This window comes from Acinonyx jubatus, chromosome B3 (genome assembly GCF_027475565.1).
Source record: "Acinonyx jubatus isolate Ajub_Pintada_27869175 chromosome B3, VMU_Ajub_asm_v1.0, whole genome shotgun sequence".
Taxonomy (NCBI): Eukaryota; Metazoa; Chordata; class Mammalia; order Carnivora; family Felidae; genus Acinonyx; species Acinonyx jubatus.
The window spans coordinates 114,139,966-114,162,724 of NC_069386.1; the positions used below are offsets into that span (position 1 = coordinate 114,139,966).

Below are 22,759 nucleotides of genomic sequence, written 5' to 3' on the forward strand. Positions count from 1 at the left end.
AGCAGGCAAGGGGCAGAGAGAGAGGGTGACGCAGAATTGGAAGCAGGCTCCAGGCTCTGAGTGCTCAGGACAGAGCCCGACACGGGGCTCGAACTCACAGACCACGAGATCATGACCTGAGCTATAGTCGGCCGCCCAACCAACTGAGCCACCCAGGCGCCCCAATATTTCTCTATATTTTTTAATGACTCTGGTTGTTCACTGTCAGACTAAATATTTACCACCGGGTATTCTGAGATCTCACAAGTCTTATCTAGCTCATCTTTTCTGTAGCTCATCTTTGGTTCCTCTGAACTATTTCTATTCAGAGGTCTTTCTGTTTGTTTGCTTAGCTTAGTTTTGCCACCACGTTGCTTAAACATGATTAAAAACATCACGTGGTTATTGTGCTATTACCTTATGCCCATGCACCATCCATTTTCAGATTTTCTCACTTAATCTTCATCATAGCCCTGCCCTGTGAAATAAAGACACTTATCCCATTTTGCAGTTGAGGAAACTGCTTCAGGGTCATGCGTGTCGCCGCCCTGCCTTTTTTCCCCTTTGACCCCAGGACCACCACCACATCACTGTTCAGCGTCCTCCTCACACAGACACACAAGATGCTTTTCTGATTAATCTCCTGAAAGCCAACGAGTGATGGATTTGAGACGAGTTTAGTGTCCCCTGATCTTTTTCAGTGCGTATTCTGAATCTGGAGCTGCCCTTCCCATCATCATCTAATTATATCCTTAATCTTGGCTGCTTTTGACCCGCATAGTGTATGACTACAATGGAAGCCCATTATAAAACACAATGTTCTCCTAGGGATTTTGTTATGGTTCTCATCTATACTTAAAGTGAGGTAATTTGTTTCACTCATCATTTTGGTGGGAGGGGTTACTTAGCCTTATTATGTGGCATCTATTATAAATGGATTTTATTAAAATTTAATGTCCTTTCACTTATTGGTCTAATGTGGGGTTCTCTCCCCGCTATGATTATATCAAATACTAGTTCCTTCTTGCCATGGCTGTTGTTACATGTGCTCCTTCATGCCAGCTACAGAGATCCGGCATTTGCAGCCGGCTTATATCCCATCCCTTCCAGGTTTTTTGTGAACAAAGTCAGGAGCTGTAATTCTTAAGACTGTGTAAAGAGCAGCAAGAGAAGCAGTTGCCGCCACTTACCTGCATTTTAGGGCTGGAGGATTTTAACCCAGCTTTGTCACGGTTACCACTTGGTTTCTAGTGGGCAGAGGCCAGGGACGGTGCTAAACAACTTTTAAAGTACAGGGCAGTACCAACAACATAGGATTATCTGGCCCCAAATGCCGGCATTGCTGGGTTAAGAAGCTTTGCTCCAGATCATGCATTCTCAGTAAGAATGAGGTTGCTTGCCCTCAAGGAGGTGAAAATAACTTACTTGATAGGGGAGGGTGGGTGGTGGTGGTGGTAAAGAAATCTTTTTATGTGTAACGTCCACTTGTACGTAGGGGACATACAGATGTAGTGTGTCTGTGGTGGTAAAATTTCATGAGGGGGAGTGTTTTGGAAACTTACATTTCTGTGTGTTTTCGTTTAGTCTCGTGCTGCTTCCCCACTCCTAACATTTCTGATACCAGGTGTGTATGGGTTTTCCCTTAACAAACAATCCTCTGAGTAACCAGCTGAATATCCTACAATTTAACTCAGTTCTGACACTACCTGGAGATAGCTTCAAATCCCACTGGTTAAGGGGCCAGTTCCACAAGACTGTCTCCTTCCCCCCAGGTCAGATGCCAGTAACAAGTACAGGTTGTCACCTATGCTTCTGTCCCATTGCCTACAAATTGGAAGTTTCCATGACCCCATTCTCAGGTTCAGTTAATTTGCTAGAGTGGCTCACAGAACTCAGGAAAACAATTTACTTACTGTTCACCAGTTTATCACAAAAGGGTGTGATAAAGGATACAGATGAACATCCAGCAAGAAGGGATATGTAAGGCAGATGTGTGGGAAGGGGCACAGAGCTTTCATGTCTTCTCTGGGTGCACCATTCTCTGGCACCTCCACACGTTCACCAGCCTGGAAGCTCTCCAAACTCCATACCGTTGGGATTTCGTGAAGGCTTCATCACGTAGGCGTCATCAATTATTAACTCCATTTCCAGCCCCTCTCCTCTGGAAATCCCAAGCTTCTAATCATGGCTTGGTCTTTCTGGTAACCAGCCCCCATCCAGGAGCCCACCAACAGTTACCTCATTAGAACAAAGACACTCCTATCACCCAGGAAATTCCAACGGACTTAGATGTTATCACTAAGGAATTCCAAGGGTTTTTTAGGAGTTCTGTGCCAGGAACCAGGGACAGAAACCAATGTATATATTTTCTATTATTTCACAGGAGTGATTAGGAAAAAATTGTCTGGAAAGACTCCTTAGTACGATAATGAAAAAAAAAGTTGTGAAACACTGCTTTGGGGGGAAGACTGCCTAGTGTTAGTGGTTGGAAACGCAGATTCTTAGGGCACCTGACTGGCTCACTTGGAAGAACATGCAACTCTTGATCTCGGGGTCATGAGTTCAAGCCCCATGTTAGACGTAGAGATTACTAAAATAAATAAATAAACTTTAAAAAACCCTCAGATTCTTACCACTGGACTTAGACTGTTTTTACTGCTTGCTGCCTACAGATGACTTCATTGCCTCAGTTTTCTTATCTGTAAAATGGAGATCATAATAGTATTTTATTCAAAGGATTGTTGTGAGATAATCCATTTAAAGTACCTGGCGCTGGGTTGAACAGGAAATTAGTCATTCTTCTGAGAAGCTCAAGAAGAGTAATGATATTGGGGCACCTGGGTGGCTCAGTCAGTTGAGCGTCTGACTTCAGCTCAGGTCATGATCTCACAGCTTGTGAGTTCGAGCCCCCCGTCGGGCTGTGTGCTGATGGCTTGGACCTGGAGCCTGCTTTGGATTCTGTGCCTCCCTCTCTTTCTGCCCCTAACCCACTTGCATTCTGTCTCTGTCTCTCAAAAATAAATAGACCTTAAAAAATAAAAAAAAAAAGATTTTGTTTATTGCAGTATTATCATTCGTTAGAAGAGTATCTGGGACTTAATAGGTATTTAGTAAATATATGTTGAATGAATGAATAAAGCTCATATTCAGTGAGTTGTGTCAGAGTTGCCTTTATGGAAACTGAGTAAATGGTGGTATTAAGTATGCTGTATTCACTTCTTAATTCATTTTTTCTGTTAGGCATATTTACCTCACCTTAAATCTAGTGTGTTGATACTTTGCTTGATTTTAGCATTTACTTTATTTATTTATTTATTTAAAGAACTAGGGCCATATCTTTTTTTTTTTTTCATTTTTATGTGTATTTACATTTGAGAGAGAGACAGAGACAGTGCATGAGCAGGGGAGGGGCAGAGAGACAGAGACAGAATCCGAAGCAGGCTCCAGGCTCCGAGCTGTCAGCGCGGAGCCTGATGTGGGGCTCGAACTCAAGAGCCAGGAGATCGTTACCTGAGCAGAAGTGGGACGCTCCACCGACTGAGCCATCCAGGCGCCTCTAGTGTTTACTTTTAAGGGTAGAGATGGATTATGTGACATGCAGTGCCATCTTTCTGCTTCAAGCCAATTCAGCGAGCTAGGCCAAAGTGATGTATGGCTTCTGTTAACATTCTTGAGAGCTAATATGCTTTTAATTTATACGTCTTCCTGATTTGCATGCATTATATTAGTATCTCAGCTTGCAGTTTGTGTCACTAAATTTTAGTGAAATAGGAAAGAACACAAATAACTTTCAATAATCTAATTTTTGGTGTGTATTAATTTTTTATTTAAAAATATTTTGGGGGTACCTGGGTGGCTCAGTTGGTTAAGCATCCAACTCTAGGTTTCGACTCAGGTCATGATTTCATAGTTTGTGAGTTTGAGCCCCACATCAGGCTCCACGCTGGCAGTGTGGAGCCTGCTTGGGATTCTCTCTGTCTCTCCTCCTCTGCCCCTCCCCAGCTTGCGTGCTCTCTCTGTCTGTCTCTCCATCTCTCTCTCAAAAACAAGTAAATGAACTTAAAAAAAAATAAGTAAAATAAAAACATTTGCTTTTTCCTTCACAGTTTGATTTTTCCTTTTGCTTAATACTTTGGTTATTGATGGAGTTATTTTCATTTTTAAGCCTTACATTTGAACTCTTGTATTATTATTTATTTTGTGCTTGTACAGTGTACTTCATCTATAAGAGTATAGTAAATCAGTGCAAGAAGAATCCCGTTATTTTATATATATTGGCCTAAAGATAATCCTATTGAATATATCCTCAGCTGACATTTTGTGAGGTAATAACCTAGCTGCTACTTTTCAAAACTGCAAAGTCATGTTGACAGACCTTGTTAATGAATTCTTATTTTCACTTATTATGAATCCTGGAAAAATTGTTTCAGTAAAATATATCAGAAACAAATGGAATAAAGAAATAGGTCAAGCGATTGGTTAAACTGATAAAAGAATGATTTATACACCACAATGTCAAGTTACCAGTTTACAAAAAGAAATACGAATCAAAATTGTTCTCAGCATGAGATATCCTATTCTCTCTCTGGGATGGTTAGGTTTACTCAGAGAAAGGTTTGCAAATCAAAACATTATTGGTGCTTTTCAAGTTACGTTCTTACGTGATGATTCTTTCAGATTTCATTTGGGGAATCTTGGTGAAGAATGGAGTTCAGTCTCTAGATAATACTATCTGGGTAATGTTGAAAGACAAATCTGTGCCAGTCTCTTTCATGTAGAGGCGTAAATATCTCTACCTTTCCATTTTTATTTGCTGTTCTGACATAGTTTAATAGCCAGTTAAAATTTCCAGACTATCAGTTATTTTTCATTTTAGGTTGGCTGCTATTTGCTGGTTTGGGAATAGGTACCTTAATCTCATTAGAAAGCCATTTCAGGGGTGCCTAGGAGGCTTAGTCTGTTAGGTGTCCGACTCTTGATTTTGGCTCAGGTCATGATCTCAGGGTTGGTCTCCATGTTAACAGCATGGAGCCTGCTTCAGTCCCTGTGCACACTTTCTCTCTCTCTCTCTCTCTCTCTCTCTCAAGAAATAAATGAATAAATAAATAAATAAAATAAAAAATAGATAAAAACCCATTTCAACACATAGGAGAGGATAAGAGGATGGATTGGTTTTGGAAAGGATATTTGTGAATCACTAATTACTAATTCCATCTATATAGTTTAGATTATTGGATAATCATATTTGGGAGTATATATTCCCAAATAGTAAATCTAAATATGTTTATTATAATTCTGTATATATTTATACATTGTTATATATACATATATATATTTTTGTGGGGAAAAATGAAAGTATGGGAAAATTCCTATAAAATGTATATGGCTATTGTAGTCCATCATTATGCATCCTTACTTTTGTTTCTCCTTTTCATATCTGTGCCCTATTTTTTCATATGTATTTTAAGCTGCCCATCTCCAGCTCCTAGTACATATATGTTGATGATGAGTTTGTATGTCCTTTATTACTCTGGTCCCTTTTCATCTGGGTAGTATGCAATGCATTTTGAATGTTACCTCCTTAAGAATAGCATTCAACTGTAGCTAAAAATGTAAATACAAATATAGAGTGACAAATATAAAATACAAATATAAACAGATCTAAAAGATAGTATCTAGTATTTTTAATGATTCTATTCATATTAAAATATTTACAAATAAACTGTAAACTTCTGCAGAAATATGGGTTGGCTCAACTTCTGATTTTTCACTTGTAAGTCAGTTAGTTGCCTTTGGGGAAGGTGTATTCTGGATTTGTTGCAGAGGTTCCCAGTTGGCCCTCTGAAGTCACTTCGACTTACTGTGTAGTTGGATTTACAGAAAATTCTATTTTTGTGTTTTTTTCTACAGGAAAGTGTGCTTGCCTCTCAGCCCTGGGAGTGCTTGTCCCTTTCCCTCTTCAGCCCTCTCTTCGGAAATGAAATACCTGCCTGGAATGCTTTATTACCTCCATCCCTGAAGGAGGCTGTGGCAAGAGGCCTGAATTCCTAGAGCCATGATTGGGATATGAAGGCCTTTTTAAAGTTCTTTGGGGCAGCCTGTATGTGAAAACTGGAAGGCTTAAAACCATTCATTTCCTCTCTGATCTGACCTCTCTCCTTACCCCAATGGACACTCATTTTCTGCTGAGCCCTTCCTTCTTCCTCCTTCGTTGCCAGCATTTTCTCTGTTTGCCAGAAACGAAAGGTGGTACAGATGTGGAACGGTTCTGCACGTTGTAGGAATCAGCTTATCCATTGATACTCTTTTTGTCAGTAAGCCGAAAGGGATTTTCCACCAGAGTACATACGCAGAGGCAGGTTGCCCAGCTTCAGGTCTGTCAGTAGGAAAGCTCGAACCCCGGGCCGAGTGGCTGTCTCATAGAGCTTTACAAAAAGTGGTTCTTGGTTCTTTGTCCCGTGGGTCATTTGGATCCAGCCGAAACAGCTGTGGCACGGACAGATTTGGGGGCAGACTGTGGGAAGAAGGCAGCGCTCCTTATTGTTACAACTCTTTAGTTTTCCTTCTGAAAAAGTGTGAAGAAAAGTTAGTTCAGGTGTTATTGACGGATGGAAGTTACGGTTTAGGACAGGACCAGTACCTGTGGGTTTGGGTTTTGTTTTTGTTTTTCTTTTTTCTGTCTCCGCCTAGACCGTGAGGCGTACTGCTTTCAAATTATGCCAGACTTTTCATTTGCCAGATATTTTTTCTGTCATTTAATTTTCACTCCCGTTTCTACAGGAGATTGGCAGAACGGACAACATTCAAGCTAGGAAAGATTTAGGTTCAGTTTTTCTCTAAATATGTCAGTGATTGTCTCTGTTGTAACTTACTAGAAGCACCAGCTACTTTGGTAGTTGGCAACATTCAAAGATCTCAGACCACACGAGCAGAGAAGCATGTATTTAAAAAGAATAATCGGAATGAATGTAGTGTTTTGAATTGGGAAACAAAACTGCTACTCAGCTTTTTCTTATAGCTGGATATTGAGCTAAAGGTATCACAAGGCAGCAAAGAAAGGCCTAAGAGGAATGAGAGTTGTATTTATTAGTTATGAATTTATAGTGAAAACATTTTGAGGAAAATGTCTAATACAATGTCTTCACATTTATTATTTTCACATTTAATGAGAAATACATAGCAAATTAGGAAGCAGTGTAAAGATGTGACCTGTATTTGTATTTTTATTTATTTTTATTTATTTATATTTATTTATTTATTAAATATAATTTATTGTCAAATTGGTTTCCATACATGTATTTGTATTTTTAAAGACTGACCAAAAAAAATAGTTTTTACTTTCAGTATTCTCTACAGTTAACCTACATTTTTAGAGAGACAGACATAGTCTTCGTGTTTGTGTCTGTTTAAAATTTTTCTTAAAAAACAAACAAAATTTTCTTCCTTTCTTTCTTTCTTTTTTTTTTTTTTTTTAGTGTTTGTTTATATTTGAAAGAGAGAACACAAGCTAGGGAGTGACAGAAAGAGAGGGAGACAGAGGATGCCAAGTAGGCTCTGTGCTAACAGTAGAGCCTGATACAGGACCTGAACTTATAAGTCCTGAGATCATGACCTGAGCTGAAGCTGGATGCTTAATCAACTGAGCCACCCAGGCGCCCCTAAAAAGTTTCCTTTATTGTATTGATGGGCCCTCGGCCTCTAGTCCCTAGTGAGTTTTCTGTCACATAACTTTGTCAAATAGTTATATAAGGCCACTGAAGGTTTTTTCTTTTTAATGTTTATTTATTTTGAGAGAGAGAGAAAACGTGAGCAGCAGAGGGGCAGAGAGAATGAGAGAGAATTTCAAGCAGGCTCCAGGTTGTCAGGTGGAGTCTGATGGTGGGGCTCAATCCCACAAACTGTGAAATCATGACCTGAGCCAAAATCAAGAGTTGGACTCAGCCACCCAGGCACCCCCAGGCTGTTGAAGTTTTAATCATTTTTCCAGTGATTTCTATGGAACTAATGGAATTTTCCCACAATTGCCCCAAACCAGTGTTTTCTGCTACAAATTAATTTTCTCATTGAAGAGAAGATACCAAAAACAGGCATTATTCAAAAATGTCATGTCTTCTAAAAAAACAGGTATACTATATGCTTAAAAACTTGTGACCTACTTTTTAACATTAAAAATAGTTGTTTTGCTTGGAGAGCAAGGAAGATGAGTGATTTCCAGAATTTTCTTATTAAATGACACTGTTGAATGTGACTTGATTTTGGGGGCCTACGTTGTGAAGAACAATTGTTTTCTAGCAGCTACTTTGTTTCACAGTTGGATGAAACTGGTGATGTTGGAGATTATAGGTTCATACTTCTCATATCTGAGGGAGAAGTGCGTGATGATGTTTTGTTTGGTTTAGTGGTTAAAGAAGAAAAGAGTATTTCATTCAGAGCAGATATTAGCAAAATGTGGCCCATGTAGTTTTTGTATGGCTCATGAATTAAGAATTTTTTTTTTTACATATTTAGTGGTTGAAAAAAAAAACAAGAGTAATATTTCATTCTGTGTGAAAATTATATGAAATTCAAGTTTCAGTGTCTATAAATAGTTTTATGGGAAAACACCATGCTCATGTGTTCATATATTGTCTGGAGCTGCTTTCAAGCAGCAGAGTTGAGCAGCTGCGACAGATTCTGTGACCTGTAAAGTATGAAATATTTTTTGTTTGGCTTTAAACAGAAAAAGTTTGCCAACCTTGATTTAGAGGCAGTTAGATGTCATGATTTAGAGCGAGGACTCTGGAGTCAAGCGGCTCCTTGATGTCTCATTTTGAGATCTTGGGCAAATTACTTATCTCTTTGTGTCTCACTTTCTCTGCCTGTAATATTAGAAGAATAACAGTGCTGACTTCATGAGGTGATCCTAAGGGTTAAATGAGTTAATATACATAAAGCACTTAGAAATGTGCCTGGCCCATGGTCATCACTAGCTATTAGATGTCAGTTGATATCTACGTATAAAATGTTAGTTGTCTTTAAGTGTTATGTAGCTGATAATCACTTTGTAACATGAACTGGAAAATATGCATTGAAATTCTGATTGAAAATAGCTACAAATATATTAAGGAAATACTCGTTTGTTAACCATATGCTTCCAGATCTTGATTCAGTGGTGTTCAATGTAGTGAAAATTATGAATCTAACACAAAGCATAGATAGTGCATGTCTTTCTTTACATTGCTGCACATAAAGTGAGCATTGTATTAAAGATTGCTTTTCTACCATGCATTGTGCTAGCCATAGGGGAGAATTACTCACTTGAGTTTTTGAAATAAAATGTAAGATAAAATGTAATGTAAGATAAGTTTACTTCGTGCCTGAAAATCTAGTATGACTATTTCTGTGATTCCAAGTGGCTTTCTCAAGAGTCCCATCAGAAATATATTTGACATCTTGAATAGCTTGAACCTATCACTTGTGACTGAAATTAGTCGTTTTTTTTTTATGTTAAGCATAAACTATCAGAATTTAAGGGATTAAACTATGCACTTAACATAAAACTTACCACTTTAACACATTTTGAAAGTATATTTGGTAATGTTAAGTATATTCACATTGTTGTGCATTGGATGTTCACAACTTTTTCATACTATGAAACAAAGTCTATACCTGTTAAATAACTCCCTCTTTCTTCCTCTTGCTAGTCTTTGGTGACCACCATTCTGGTTTCTATCTCTAGGAATCTGACTACTTCAGATACCTTATATAAGCAGAATCATCCAATATTTTGTCTTTTTGTGACTGACTTATTTCACGTGGCTTATTGGCCTCAAGGTTCATCTGTGTTGTAGCCTGTGATAGGATTTCCTTCCTTTTTTATTTTTTTATTTTTTTAATGCTTGTTTATTTTTGAGAGAGAGAGAGACAGAGCATGAGCAGGGGAGGGGCAGAGAGAGAGAGGGAGACACAGAATCCGAAACAGGGTCCAGACTCTGAGCTGTCAGCGCAGAGCCTAATGCGGGGCTCGAACTCACAAGCTGTGAGATCATAACCTGAGCCGAAGTTGGACTCTGAACCAACTGAGCCACCCAGGAGCCCTGGATGAATACTATTCCATTATATGCATAGACCACATTTTGTTTATCTGTTCATCCGTGGATGGACATTTGTGTTGCTTTTACCTCTTGGCTATTGTGCATATTGTTGCTGTGAACATGGGTATACAAGTATCTCTTTGAGATCCTGCTTCTAATTCTTTTGGATAAGTACTCAGAAGTAGGATTGCTAGATCAAATATGATAATTATAGTTTTAAAAATTTATTTTGAGAGCGAGGGTGTGCGTGCAGGGGAGGGGCAGAGAGAGAGGGAGAGAGAATCCCAAGCAGGCTCCATGCTGTCAGCGCAGAGCCCAGTGTGGGACTCGAACCCACGAACCCTGAGACCATGCCCTGAGCCAAAATCAAGAGTTGGCCACTTAACCGACTGAGCCCTCCAGCTGCCCCCATTGTAGTTTTTGGCATTTTTATCCATCCAGTTTTTAAAAGAGGTGATCTTATTAGAAGTATCTAACACAGTTCTCCATAGGAGGCTTACCACAACTTTTGGGTCTGTATTTGATTTGAATATCTAGAGCTATCTGACAGCCATTCATACTTTGTGCCATTATTCGGGATGTGTAATTGAGAGTTAAAATACTTTTTTACAGATAAGGAGTAAGGTAAAAAACTGCCTCGATTGGAACTTGATGTATTACTAAGTCATCCATTATTGAGATGAATATAGGTCATGTCTGTGTAAAAGATGAAAGCTGATATATTCTTTTTCTAATATGAAAACTTTTTTTCACTATTAAAATTTTAGCTCTTCTAATTATAAAAGAAATATCATTACCAAAAAAATCAGGAAGATATAGCAAAGCACAAGTTTATATTTGGAATATCATACATACTGTATTTGTATAATTAATGTTGCTGCATTTGGCTGCAGTTTTCATTGTCCTGCTCCACACTGGTAACTAGTCTACAGCTTTCCATTTTCCTCTTGGTTTTCAGTTGAGGTTTTGCTCCATTTTGGGGATAAAAGTCTTCTAGGACTGCATGTACAAGAGTTCGTATCAGTTTTATACTTAGGAATTGCTAGACCTTCAGTGATTTATTTTTCAATTTGTATTTCTACCAGTAGTTTACTAGAGGTCTGGTTCTCCATACTTAATTTTTGTCTATACAGATGGATGTTAAATGACATACTGTGGTTTCTTTTTTTCTTAAGCTAGCTGTAGTCCCAACATGTGGCTTGAACTCACAACCCTGAGATCAAGAGTCCCATGCTCCACTGACTGAGCAACTGGTGTCCCTAAACTGTGGCTTAAAAATTTTTTTTAATGTTATTTTTGAGAGAGAGAGGAAGTGAGATAGAATGTGAGTGGGGGAGGGGCAGAGAGAGAGAAGGAGACACAGAATCCGAAGCAGGCTCTAGGCTCTGGGCTGTCAGCATGGAGCCCCACATGGGGGTTGAACTCATGAACCACAGGATCATGACCTGAGCTGAAGTCGGCCACTTAACTGACTGAGCCACCCAGGTGCCCCCCTAAACTGTGGTTTTAAATTCTGTTTTGCTTATTACTGATGGAGTTGAACATGTTTTCATGTGTTGTTTTTATCATATCTTTTTCTGTGTTAGGTCTGTCTGTTGTCCTTTATTTTCATTGGTTTGTTTGCCTCTTTGTTACTGATTTTATACATCTTTATTCTTTATATATTACATATGTACTTATACATAAATATACACATATGTGTGCCTACATAATAATATATGTTTTAATGTATCTTCTAATTTGTAGCTTGTGTTTTCACTCAGTTTATAGTGTCTCTCAAACAGAAGTTCTTAATTTTAATTTATCAGTCCTTTATAGTGTATACTTTGAGAATCATGCTTAAGAAATATCCTAAGGTCATAAAGATTTTCTTTTATATTCTAAAATTTTTAAAGTTTTGCTCTTTATGTTAAAATCTTTAATCTGTCAGTTTAAGAACTTAAGATGTGATGAATCTCTATGTAAAACACATAGTTCATATGTTTGAATACCCATTAAGGCTGTGAAGCCAAAAGTTTGGTAAACATTGTCTTAAATAATAAGGTAGTTGCAATAGTGGAAAGAGAAAATAAACATAGAAAGTGTTTTTACATTAATGATAGCTATTCTAAGAGATTTGTTAAAATATTTATTTTCACAGCCTTGGTTGACGTCCGTTGTGGGTGATGGTCTCCCATTCTGATAACCTTTTTAGTTATAGACCACTGATTTCCGACTGAACTGGTCAGAATACTTGAGTGCGACTACAAGAGTAAGCAAATCCCTCAAAACAAGAAGTTAATCATAGCATAATAGAACTGAAAAACTACCCAGCTTGTCTGTTTTCATATTACAACTTTTCAATACATAAAATGTGTGAGCTGCAGAGACCCTGAAGATGTATAAGAAGAGCACCTGAAGTCCGTGATGACTGTGCAGGTCTTGATCGTGAGCTCGCAGTGCTGTGACTTTCTGGTAATTCAGTGAGGGCCTTGTTTATCCATCAGTGTTATGCCACCTGCTACCCCATCTTCATTTTCTGCTGTCCACTGTTTGTGGTATCTTAAGGAAGAAGTAAAACCAGCCTTCCCACGTAAACAATTTATACTTGGAGATAGACCTTGGAGTGAACATAAAATAGACTTTTATTATCAGAGAGCAGTTAATGGGCTTGGTTGCATCAGCATTAACTTGAAGATAACATCTGTGATAAAATAGTCTAACTTAGGACGAAACATGACCTTTGAAAATATTAAAGTATTGTTTGTTATGAAACATAATTAACCTTAAGTCAATAAGTACCTGCCAGGAGTGCCTGGCTGGCTCATTCAGTAGAGCATGTGATTCTTGATCTCGGGGTGGTGAGTTCAAGCCCCATGTTGGGTGTGGAGCCTACTTTAAAAACTAAATAAATAAAGGGGCGCCTGTGTGGCTCAGTCGGTTAAGCATCCGACTTTGGTTCAGGTCACGATATAGTGGTTCTTGAGTTCAAGCCCCACGTCGGGCTCTGTGCTGACAGCTTGGAGCCTGGAGCCTGCTTCGGATTCTGTGTCTCCTTCTCTCTCGGTCCCTCCCCCACTTGTGCTCTATCAAAAATAAAAAAATTTTTTTTAAACCTAAATAAATAAAAAATAAAATAAAAAGCAAACTTAAAATATTTAAAAAATATATTATGATACATTTATGATCATACTGATACTGTCCGCTGGGCTGGAGTCAGCAGAGAGCCCAGTGAAGTAATCTAAGTTAAGTAGAAGAACAAGTTTACATAAAGTCACACAACAGCCCAGTGTGTGTCCATGCATTTTTATCCCTCCTGGGAAAAGTGGAACTGATAGAACAGCTGTCCTCTGTCACCTAGAAGCCTCCAGCGTAACCATTGATGGGGCTTAAACATTGAAACCACGGGGTGTAAAATAAATGGATAACTTTTGTAGTTAGAGTAGAAAATACAAGTGTTCATTATCTGATACTGGTTTCTGGTATGAAATGGTCACTTGAATTTTTATTTCACTTTGTCTTTTCACTGTTCAGTGTTTTTTAAAAAGAAATTCTGTCCTTATCCTGTACATTTAGTATGTTTCTTGGCATTCAGTCATGTGCTACTGTTAGCAGTATAATAGTAGGGAGAGAGTTTATTTCAATCTGTTTTAGCAGTCGTAATCTTTGACTCTTTGTAGAGGCAGGCACAATAGACCATTCAGTATTAAGGTATCTCTTTTCTCTTTTCCCATTTGGAGGGGCCATTAACATTTCCACTGAATTTACTACTCTGAGTAACAATCGTGAACTTGTTCTCTTTCAATCCACTTAATTAATATAATCAATAATTTTTATCTTAATTTGGGCTATGATGAATAATGATGGAATTCTGACTTACTTTGCATTGACACTTTACATTTAAAATGGAATTGGTATTGGTGTATACTTAAACATGCAGTGACACACAGGCATGAGAAGTCTTGGTTAATTTTGTTACTAAGATGAGTAATCTGGGCTAAGTTTTTCAAAGTTAGTAGGTCTCAATTTTCTGTCTGAAAATGAAGGTGTTAAACTAAATGATTACCAAGAACTATAATTCTTATGTGAACATCTTGTATAGAAACCAGCATTATGCAGAACTTTTGTAAATACTGTAAGTAGTGTATGTGTCTGTATGTGTTTTCTCTGTTTGAAATTGTTTTGTCAGTTTAAGTATGTGTATCTTCTGCTCAGAAAAGGTTATTCGGGATTTTTTGTTTTTTGTCTTTTTACAAAAATAATTAGATTTATTAAAGTTATAAATTAAAACAGTTTCACACTCAAATTGAACCCATTTTTAACAACTATGTTTGGGAGTTTGGTTTTGTTTTTTTTTTAATACAGCTTAAGACTCCTTTAATTTAAATTGTACTTAATGGGGGCATCTGGATGGCTCAGTAGGTTAAACTCTTGATTTCAACTCAGGTCATGATCTCACTCTTGATTTTGGCTCAGGTCCAATGTTTCTCACTGTTTGTGAGATCCAATCCTCAGTCAGGCTCTGTGCTGTCAGCATGGAGCTTGCTTGGGATTTTCTCTCTCCCTCTTTCTCTCTCCCTCTGCCACTTGTACGGGCTCACTGTCTCTAAATAAACAAACAAACATTAAAAATACATTTTTCAACTTAAAATCATAAGCCTAGGGGCGTCTGGGTGGCTCAGTTGGTTAAGTGTCTGATTCTTGGTTTTGGCTGAGGTCATGATCTCGCAGTTTGTGGGATCAAGCCCTGCATCACCCTCTTGGGATTCTCTCTCTCCTTCTCTCTCTGCCCCTCACCTGCTCTCTTTCTCTCAAAATAAATAAACAAACAAATAAACAAACAAAGTTAAAAAAATTATAAGCCTAAATCAGTCATTCAGTGACATTTAAATTGGGATCACAGGTTCAATTTTTTTAGATAGATACACTAAAATGAAGGCTTTCTTATTCCAAGTTTTAAAAATACCAAACTTATACCTATTATGCCTATTTACAACTCAAAAGAGGTATACTGTGGGCTTGATTTACTTTTATTTTCCTTTCCCAATTACATCCCACACTCTTTCCTTTTCTCTTCGCACCCCAAATAACTTTTTTTTTTTTTTTTTTTTTAACTTTTATTATGTTTGTATTGTAAACCTACCTGGTTCACCAGGACCCTTTGTAGTTTCACCATCTCAAGCAATTCGAAGTTATCTTTCTAAGCAAGTTTGGAACCATGTTGTCAGATGACTGAGGTTAAACCTTATAAAATCTAGAGCTACAGACACCAGAGTGATTTGTGTTTCATTTAAGTGGGCATAAGTAGAACCTCGTTATATAGTCTCTGCCAGCAGTGACTCTTGAGGCCATGCCTCCCAAGTGGGGTGGCCTCCACACCTGTCACCCCTGGAGACAGGTCCACACCAGTGGATCCTCAAGTCTGACAGGTCTGCAGTCTTCATGCCCAGGAAGCATTGGAGTTTTTTCAGTTAATCTGTTTTTTTGCTTGATTCTGTTCTGTATTCTTTTATTTGTCAGGCTACAGTTTTTAAGTGTATTAAAAGAAAACCTATTTGGATTTTGCACGTCTCCCATGTCTTATCTGTGTTTACAGTCCTAGTTCAAAGGTTTTTCTTCTAACAGTTCTAACTAGAACAGCTTTGTAGAGCCCAAAGAATGTTTATATCCTAAACAAAGTTACAGAGGGCACATAAACAGGGCTTCTATATCTGGACCACATTCCTGTCTTACTCGTGTATTATGTAATGTGATATTTAACTCTCCAATTGTATCATAAGCTTTTTGGCATGGACTTTATACTGCGCTCTCCAGTGGAAATGTAACGCAGGCCACATATGTAATTTAAAATTTTCTAATAGCCACATTAAAAATAAGTAAAAAGGAACAGATGAAAACAAGTTTAATAATGTACTTTATTTAACCTAGTATAATCTGAACGCTATTTCAACACGTAACCAATGTAAAAATTATTGAGATATTTTACATTCTTTTTTCTCATACTGAATCATCAAAGTCCATTGCTATTTTATTCTTACTGCCCATCTCCGTTCAGACAAACCATATTTCAAATACTCAGTAGCTGCATGTAGCTGGTGGCTATGGTTTTGGGCAGTGCTGTCTTATACTGTTGCAACTTAGTTCTAGTAACATAATTGTTGCTTTGTGTGTGTCATTTTAGTTACAGATTTCTCTAATTGAATAAAATATATGATATTTTTAAATGCCTATCTTTATTTTCTTTCTCTTCAAGGCTCTTCCTTCTTCAATGATTATAGTAGCAGTTTATTGTCCTGTGATAGCTGCTGTTTTCATTGTTCTGAAGATGGTCAACTATCGACTCCACAGAGCACTTGATGCCGGAGAAGTTATAGATAGGAGTGCGAATGAGTTCCCAGATCAGCGAGCCAAAGCTGAGCAAGGCAACTGTTCAACCAGGAGAAAAGACAGTAATGGACCGAGGTGAGGAAAACTCCTGCCACTCTGTTTTTACACTGCATGTGTACAGTGATGTGATGATTGTGTTGTGCCTCTGCTCTGATATGTGGTTTTAAGGCAGTGTTTGATCTTACCACCAGATCTTCCCGTTATATTAGAGGTATAATGACAGGTACAGATTGTCGCATTAGACACCAGCAAAGCTGATTGGCATATCTGGGGGATTAAATATGGCCTTATTACTAATAGCATGCTATACCAGTTATAACTTTAAAATATTTTATTCACACCAAAGACCAAAACCAGTGAAAAACAGTGTAAGGAAATAATAAGCATGGCTTGTAAATCTTAGCATTTATATTGAATTTATATATATAAATTAAATGTATACGTATCTTAAGCAAATTGTGACATTTTCCTTGACATTTATAATCTGCAATTTTTACTTAATCTATTGTAAATATTTTTCAATGATATATTCTCACCATGGCAACTTAGCTGTTTCTTCCCTCCATCTTTTCGTAACTGACCTCTTAGGATTCAATTTTGTATAGCTGTCACCTTCTCCTGGGGGTTTTCTTTCTCCATCCCAGTTCAGTATTCCTCCTATGGCTCTCAGTCACATTCTCTTCAATACCTTGGCCTCATCCCCTTTCTCGTGTTGACTGAAGGATTTACTTTATCCACAGTCAAAAGTTTATTGTGACTTCATAGAAATGATAGGTACCACTAATATAGGTCTTCAAAAAACAGTGTATGAACACTTGACATATGTAATAGTCCTCAAAACAATTCTGTGAGGTAGGTGCTCTTATTACTCCTGATTTTTAGATGTAGAAACTAGGGTGTGAAAGATTAAATATTCCAGGGAATCAGATCTGAAGTCCATGTTTTTAACCAATCTGTCATGTTTCCACTCAGTATAATATGAAAAGTGAGTACTCATTTTTTAAGAAAGGTGATGCTTCTCTTTTCCAGTGCATCGAAAGCCTTTGTTTATTCCTTTAAAAAAAATGTTTTTTTAAATGTTTATTTTTGAGAGACTGAGAGAGACAGAGCGCAAGCGGGGGAGGGGCAGAGAGAGAGAGGGAGACACAGAATCCGAAGCAGGCTCCACTCTCCGAGCTGTCAGCACAGAGCCTGACATGGGCACGAACCCACGAACCATGAGATAATGATCTGAGCCGAAGTCAGATGCTTAACCGACTGAGCCACCCAGGTGCCCCTGTTTATCCCTTTTCAGTTACATTTTCTCTACCCCAACGTGATTATCCTGTGTGTTCATTGAGCAGATATTTTACTTCTGTAATAATTTTGTTCATAGCACCAATCACTATCTGAAATTGCCTTACTTAATCATTTGTTTGCATTTGTAAGCTTCTTGAAGGTAGGGGCCTTGTTTTTCTTATGAACTTCAGGTTCTAAATTGGAGCCTGTCACTGTACTTAGAAAATATTTGAAGTAGTGAAAGCATTTCTTTTGCAATATTTAAAAAAATTTTTTTTAAATGTTTATTTTTGAACAAGAGAGACACAGGGTGAGCAGGGGAGGGGCAGAGAGAGGGAGACACAGAATCCGAAGCAGGCTCCAGGCTCTGAGCTGTCAGCACAGAGCCTGACATGGGTTCAAACTCACGAGCAATGAGATCATGACCTGAGCCAAAGTCGGACGCTCAACCAACTGAGCCACCCAGACGCCCCTCCATTTTTAAGTTTTTCATTGTATATTGTCAAATTCCAAAGATTTTACTTTATACTTACTGTGACCAGCAATTTGAGGGCTGCTTTCTCTGCACATTGACAACATTGAGTATTTAGTATTTAGGCAAAACTGTGGTAGATACCTCATTGTTTAATTTTAAGTTTTTGGATTACTAGTTAAATGGAGGTATTTTTCCTATGTTATTATTGTCACTTATATTGTGTGACTGGTATACATTTCTATTAGTGGTTAGTTTCTTACTATTGATATGGAGAAAATATTTATGAAGGACATTCTTTACATTTTGTGTGAAATACTTTTTTCAGTTTATAGCATTTTTTTAATTTATATGTCACAATTTATTTTTGTGTGTTCTCTTCTGTGAATGTTTATTAGTTCTGCCTTTGATATCAAATTGTGGAACATTTTTTCTTCCTCCATATAACATAAGTGTGTACCTGTGTCTACTTTCAGCATTTTTTGTTTTTTAGTTTTTTTAATGTTAATGTTTTATTTATTTATTTTAAGACAGAGAGAAACAGAGCATGAGTAGGGATGGGGCAGAGAGAGAGGGAGACACAGAATCTGAAGCAGGTTCCAGGCTCTGAGCTGTGAGCACAGAGCCCAACGTGGGGCTCAAACTCACGAACTGTGAGATCATGACCTGAGCCAAAGTCAGATGCTCAACTGACTGAGCCACCTGGGCGCCCCCAGCATTTTTCTTTTTATAATGTTTATTTATTTTTGAGAGAGGCAGAGACAGAGTATGAGCGGGGGAGGGACAGAGAGGGAGACACAGAATCTGAAGCAGGCTCCAGGCTCTGAGCTGTCAGCACAGAGCCCGATGTGGGGCTTGAACTCATGAACCGCGAGATCATGATCTGAGCTGAAGTTGGACATGTAAATCGTCTGAGCCACCCAGGTGCCCTTCCTTTCAGCATTTTTATAATTTTATTTTTCATTCTTAAATTGAAGTCAAGCTAAAAAATTCTGGTGGTTTTTTTTGGTTTTGTTTTTTAGGTTAGTCCCAACACTACTGAGTGAATAATGCATTTTTCCCCCAGTAATTTTAAATGTTTTCCTTTTCATAGTATACTTATATACACTTATGTCAGATTCTGGGCTTTGTTTTCTGCCCCATTGCTCTCTTTCTGTTTTGTTTATGCCATAATGCTTTTATGACTTACTAATATGCTTAATATTTAGTGGCATGAATCCCTTTTCAGTATTTTTATTTTTTTAATTTTAATTTTAATTTAATTTATTGTTTTGAGTGGGGAGTGCAGAAAGAGAGAGAGAGAGAGAGAGAATGAGAGAATCCCAGAATCCCAAGCAGGCTCTATGCTCAGTGCAGAGCCCAACATGGGGCTCAGATCCCACAACCAAGAGATCCTGACCTGAGCCAAAATTAAGAGTCGGACACTTAACTGACTGAGCCACCCAGGTGCCCCCTTGGTATTTTTCTACTTTAGTGTTATCTTGGTTCTTATGCATATACAGCTGACCCCTGAACAACGAGGGAGTTTAGGCGCTAAACACCTGCCTCATGTAGTCAAAAATACATGTATAACTTTTGACGTCCCTCACACCCCCCCACTCCCCCAGCCCCCTGCAAATTTACTACTAATAGCCTACTTTCCCTGGAAGCCTTACCGAGAACATAAACAGTCAACTAAAACATATTCTGTATGTTACATGTGCTATGTACTGTAGTCTTACAATAAAGTAAGCTAGAGAAAAATTATTATTAAAGTCATAAGAAAAAATACAATTACAGTACTGTAAAATGTAAAAAATCCACATATAGGTGGACCTTCACAGTTCAAACCTGTGAAGTACAGGGTTCACCGGTACTTAGTTTTCTGTGAGATGTCCCTTGTGTGCTTAGCCTCCAGAAAATTCTGTTAGAATTTTGTTAAGTGTATTTAATATAGGGAGAAGTCAGCCTTTAAAATATGAAGACTCATCAGGGACATGGTGTATACGTCCAATTTTTCATTTGCCTTTTATGTCTCATATATGAATTTTTTCTTTTGGGGTGTATGTATTTTTTAAGTCTATTCTATTAGGAAATGTGTAACCTTGTATTATGGATAGATAAACCTGCACTTAACCTGCCAGGGCTTGAATCACTGCATGATTGTATGACCTTGGGGACTGACTTAAGCTTTTTATGCCTTGGCTTTCTCATCTGAATGATGAGGCAAATAACAGTACTGTATCATAGGATTATTATAAAGAATGAATGAAAGATAATATATGTAAAACATTTAGAACCATTCCTGATACAGTTAGCTCCTGATACAGTAATTGTTAGCTCCTATTTCTTCTGGATATATGTTTTTAATTCCTTTTGTTAATGAATTATTTTTCCTTTTTTTTTTTAGTTTAAAAAATTTTATTGTGAAATGTATATCTATCTAAACACTTTATCAATCATATTGTTCAATATAATTTAGGGAATAATAATTAAGTGACTACTTGATTCCCCACCACACAACTTAAGAAATAGGATATTATGCAAATACCATACAGGCCTTCATGCAGTTCTTTCCCATTTCATTCTATTCTTATTCCTTTAAGAGTGACCATTATCTTGAATTTTGTGTTAATAATTCCCTTGACTTTCTTTATCATTGTGTAGTCTTTGTAGATATTATTAAACATATATTTATCTGCCTTGGGGTATCCTTAAGTGAATAATACTGTATGTCTTTTCTCTGTGAGGGGCTTTTTTGTGCCAAATACTGTGTTTTATAGGCTTATTCATGTGGATGCTTATAGTCATCATTTATTCCTGCTTGCTTTTGCATACTCTAGTAAACAGGAATAGACTACGATTTGTCCATTTTACTTATCCATGTGTTCTGAAAACACATTGTTGTGTGTATTTCTTGATACACATGTATGTATCTAGTGAACATAAGCTGGTTTATAGGGTATTGTCATGTTCAGTTTTGGTAGATAATTCCAGCCTGTTAGCCAAAACGTTTGTACCAGTTTACACTCCCACCATTAGTATGTGAAAGTCCTTCTTGTTGCATGTCCTCATCAATATTCGATATTAGTAAGTTTTAAAACTTTGCCATTCAAGTAAGTGTGAAAGGTGTCTCATTGGGACTTTCTGATTACTAATGAGGTTGAACATCTTACCATATATATTTGGTCCGGGTAGCTTTTCTGTTCTTTTCCATTGTCCATTCGCATCTTGTTTCATTTTTCTTTGGAGTTGTCTTTTTCTTATTGAATAATAGGAGCTTTTGAAATATATTCACGGTACACTACTTTATTGGTTACATACATTACAGACATCTTCTCCCACTTTGTGGCTTGCTGTTTTGCTTTCCTTAAGGAGTCTTAAGATTATCATATATCCTTTAAGATTTATCATTTTTTTGGTAATCAGCACTTTTGTGTCTTAAGAACTTATTTCCTACAGGAAGATCAGAAATATATTCTCTTATATTCTCCTTTAAAAGTTTACATTTCTTTTGTTTTCTCATTTGAACAAATTATTTTAATTGGTAGTGTCAGGTAGGGATTCAAGACTTATTTATGAATAACTGGTTTAATCAGTATTTGTTAAGCAGACTATCTTTTCTTTGGTGATCTGCAGTACTCTGTCATAAGTTAAATTTCCATATATGGTGGGTATGTTTCTGGCCTCTCTTTTCTGTCCTGTTGATCTGGTTCTCTATGCTGTGCCGTTACCACACTATCCCAGTTACTGTAGCTTCATAATATAACTTTTGATAATTGGTGGGGGGCAGACCTCCTACTTTGTTCTTTTTCAGGAGTGACTTTTATTCTTGGCTCTTTGTTTTTGAAATAAAATGTATGGTCTGCTGGGCAAAGTCTACAAGAACTTAAGATTTTTATTCTTTTGCTGAGAATCATTATCTTTACAATAGCAAATCACCATTTATTTAATCTTCTTTAATATCTTTCAATAAAGATTTATCATTGTTCCATTAAAAGGCTTGCGTAGCTTTTGTTAACTTTGCCAAATTATTTTACAGCTTTTCTATTATAAAACTCCTTTATAGTTACCTTTTAGTTCCCTTTAAATATAGCAGTTTACCTTTTTTTCCCAATGTTTATTTATTTTTGAGACAGAGCACGAGTGGGGTAAGAGCAGAGAGAGAGGGAGACACAGAATCCTGTGCTGTCAGCACAGAGTGCGATGTGGGGCTCGAACCCATGAACCGTGAGATCTTGACCTGAGCCAAAGTTAAGATGCTCAACCAACTGAGCCACTCCCTATTTAACTTTTTCATTGACTATGATTTCTAACACATTGTTAAAATGAAATAGTATTGGCTTACATCCTTGTCTTTTTCTAGCCTTAAATAGTGTTTTTAAAGTTTCACCATTAAATGAGATCTTTGTTGTAGATTTTTGTTCTTGACATGTTTTCCCCACCCTCCCACTTGGGACTTTCACATTCTGTTCTGAAGAGAAGAAATGAACAGGAAAATACTTTATTTCCAGAGCCTGTCACTGTGCTTGATACAGTATAGTTGTCGATTTGTTGCATGACTGAATGAATATAGTGGGACTACTTGAGCCTTATGGTTTTCATTGGCTCT

The 22,759-nt window shown here is 37.4% G+C and overlaps 1 protein-coding gene across 11 annotated transcripts in view; it reads left to right on the forward strand.

The window, feature by feature from the left end:
* Positions 1–22,759, forward strand: part of PCNX1 (pecanex 1) — a 178,366-nt gene that overhangs the window by 22,173 nt on the left and 133,434 nt on the right. For 10 of the 11 annotated variants that reach the window (XM_053224632.1, XM_053224629.1, XM_053224627.1 and 7 more), the window contains exon 2: positions 16,285–16,493. In XM_053224632.1, the coding sequence (XP_053080607.1) occupies positions 16,285–16,493 (209 nt within the window). Of the gene's footprint in view, positions 1–16,284; positions 16,494–22,759 lie in introns of those variants that run through there. The other variant, XM_053224631.1, reaches the window with a different exon arrangement.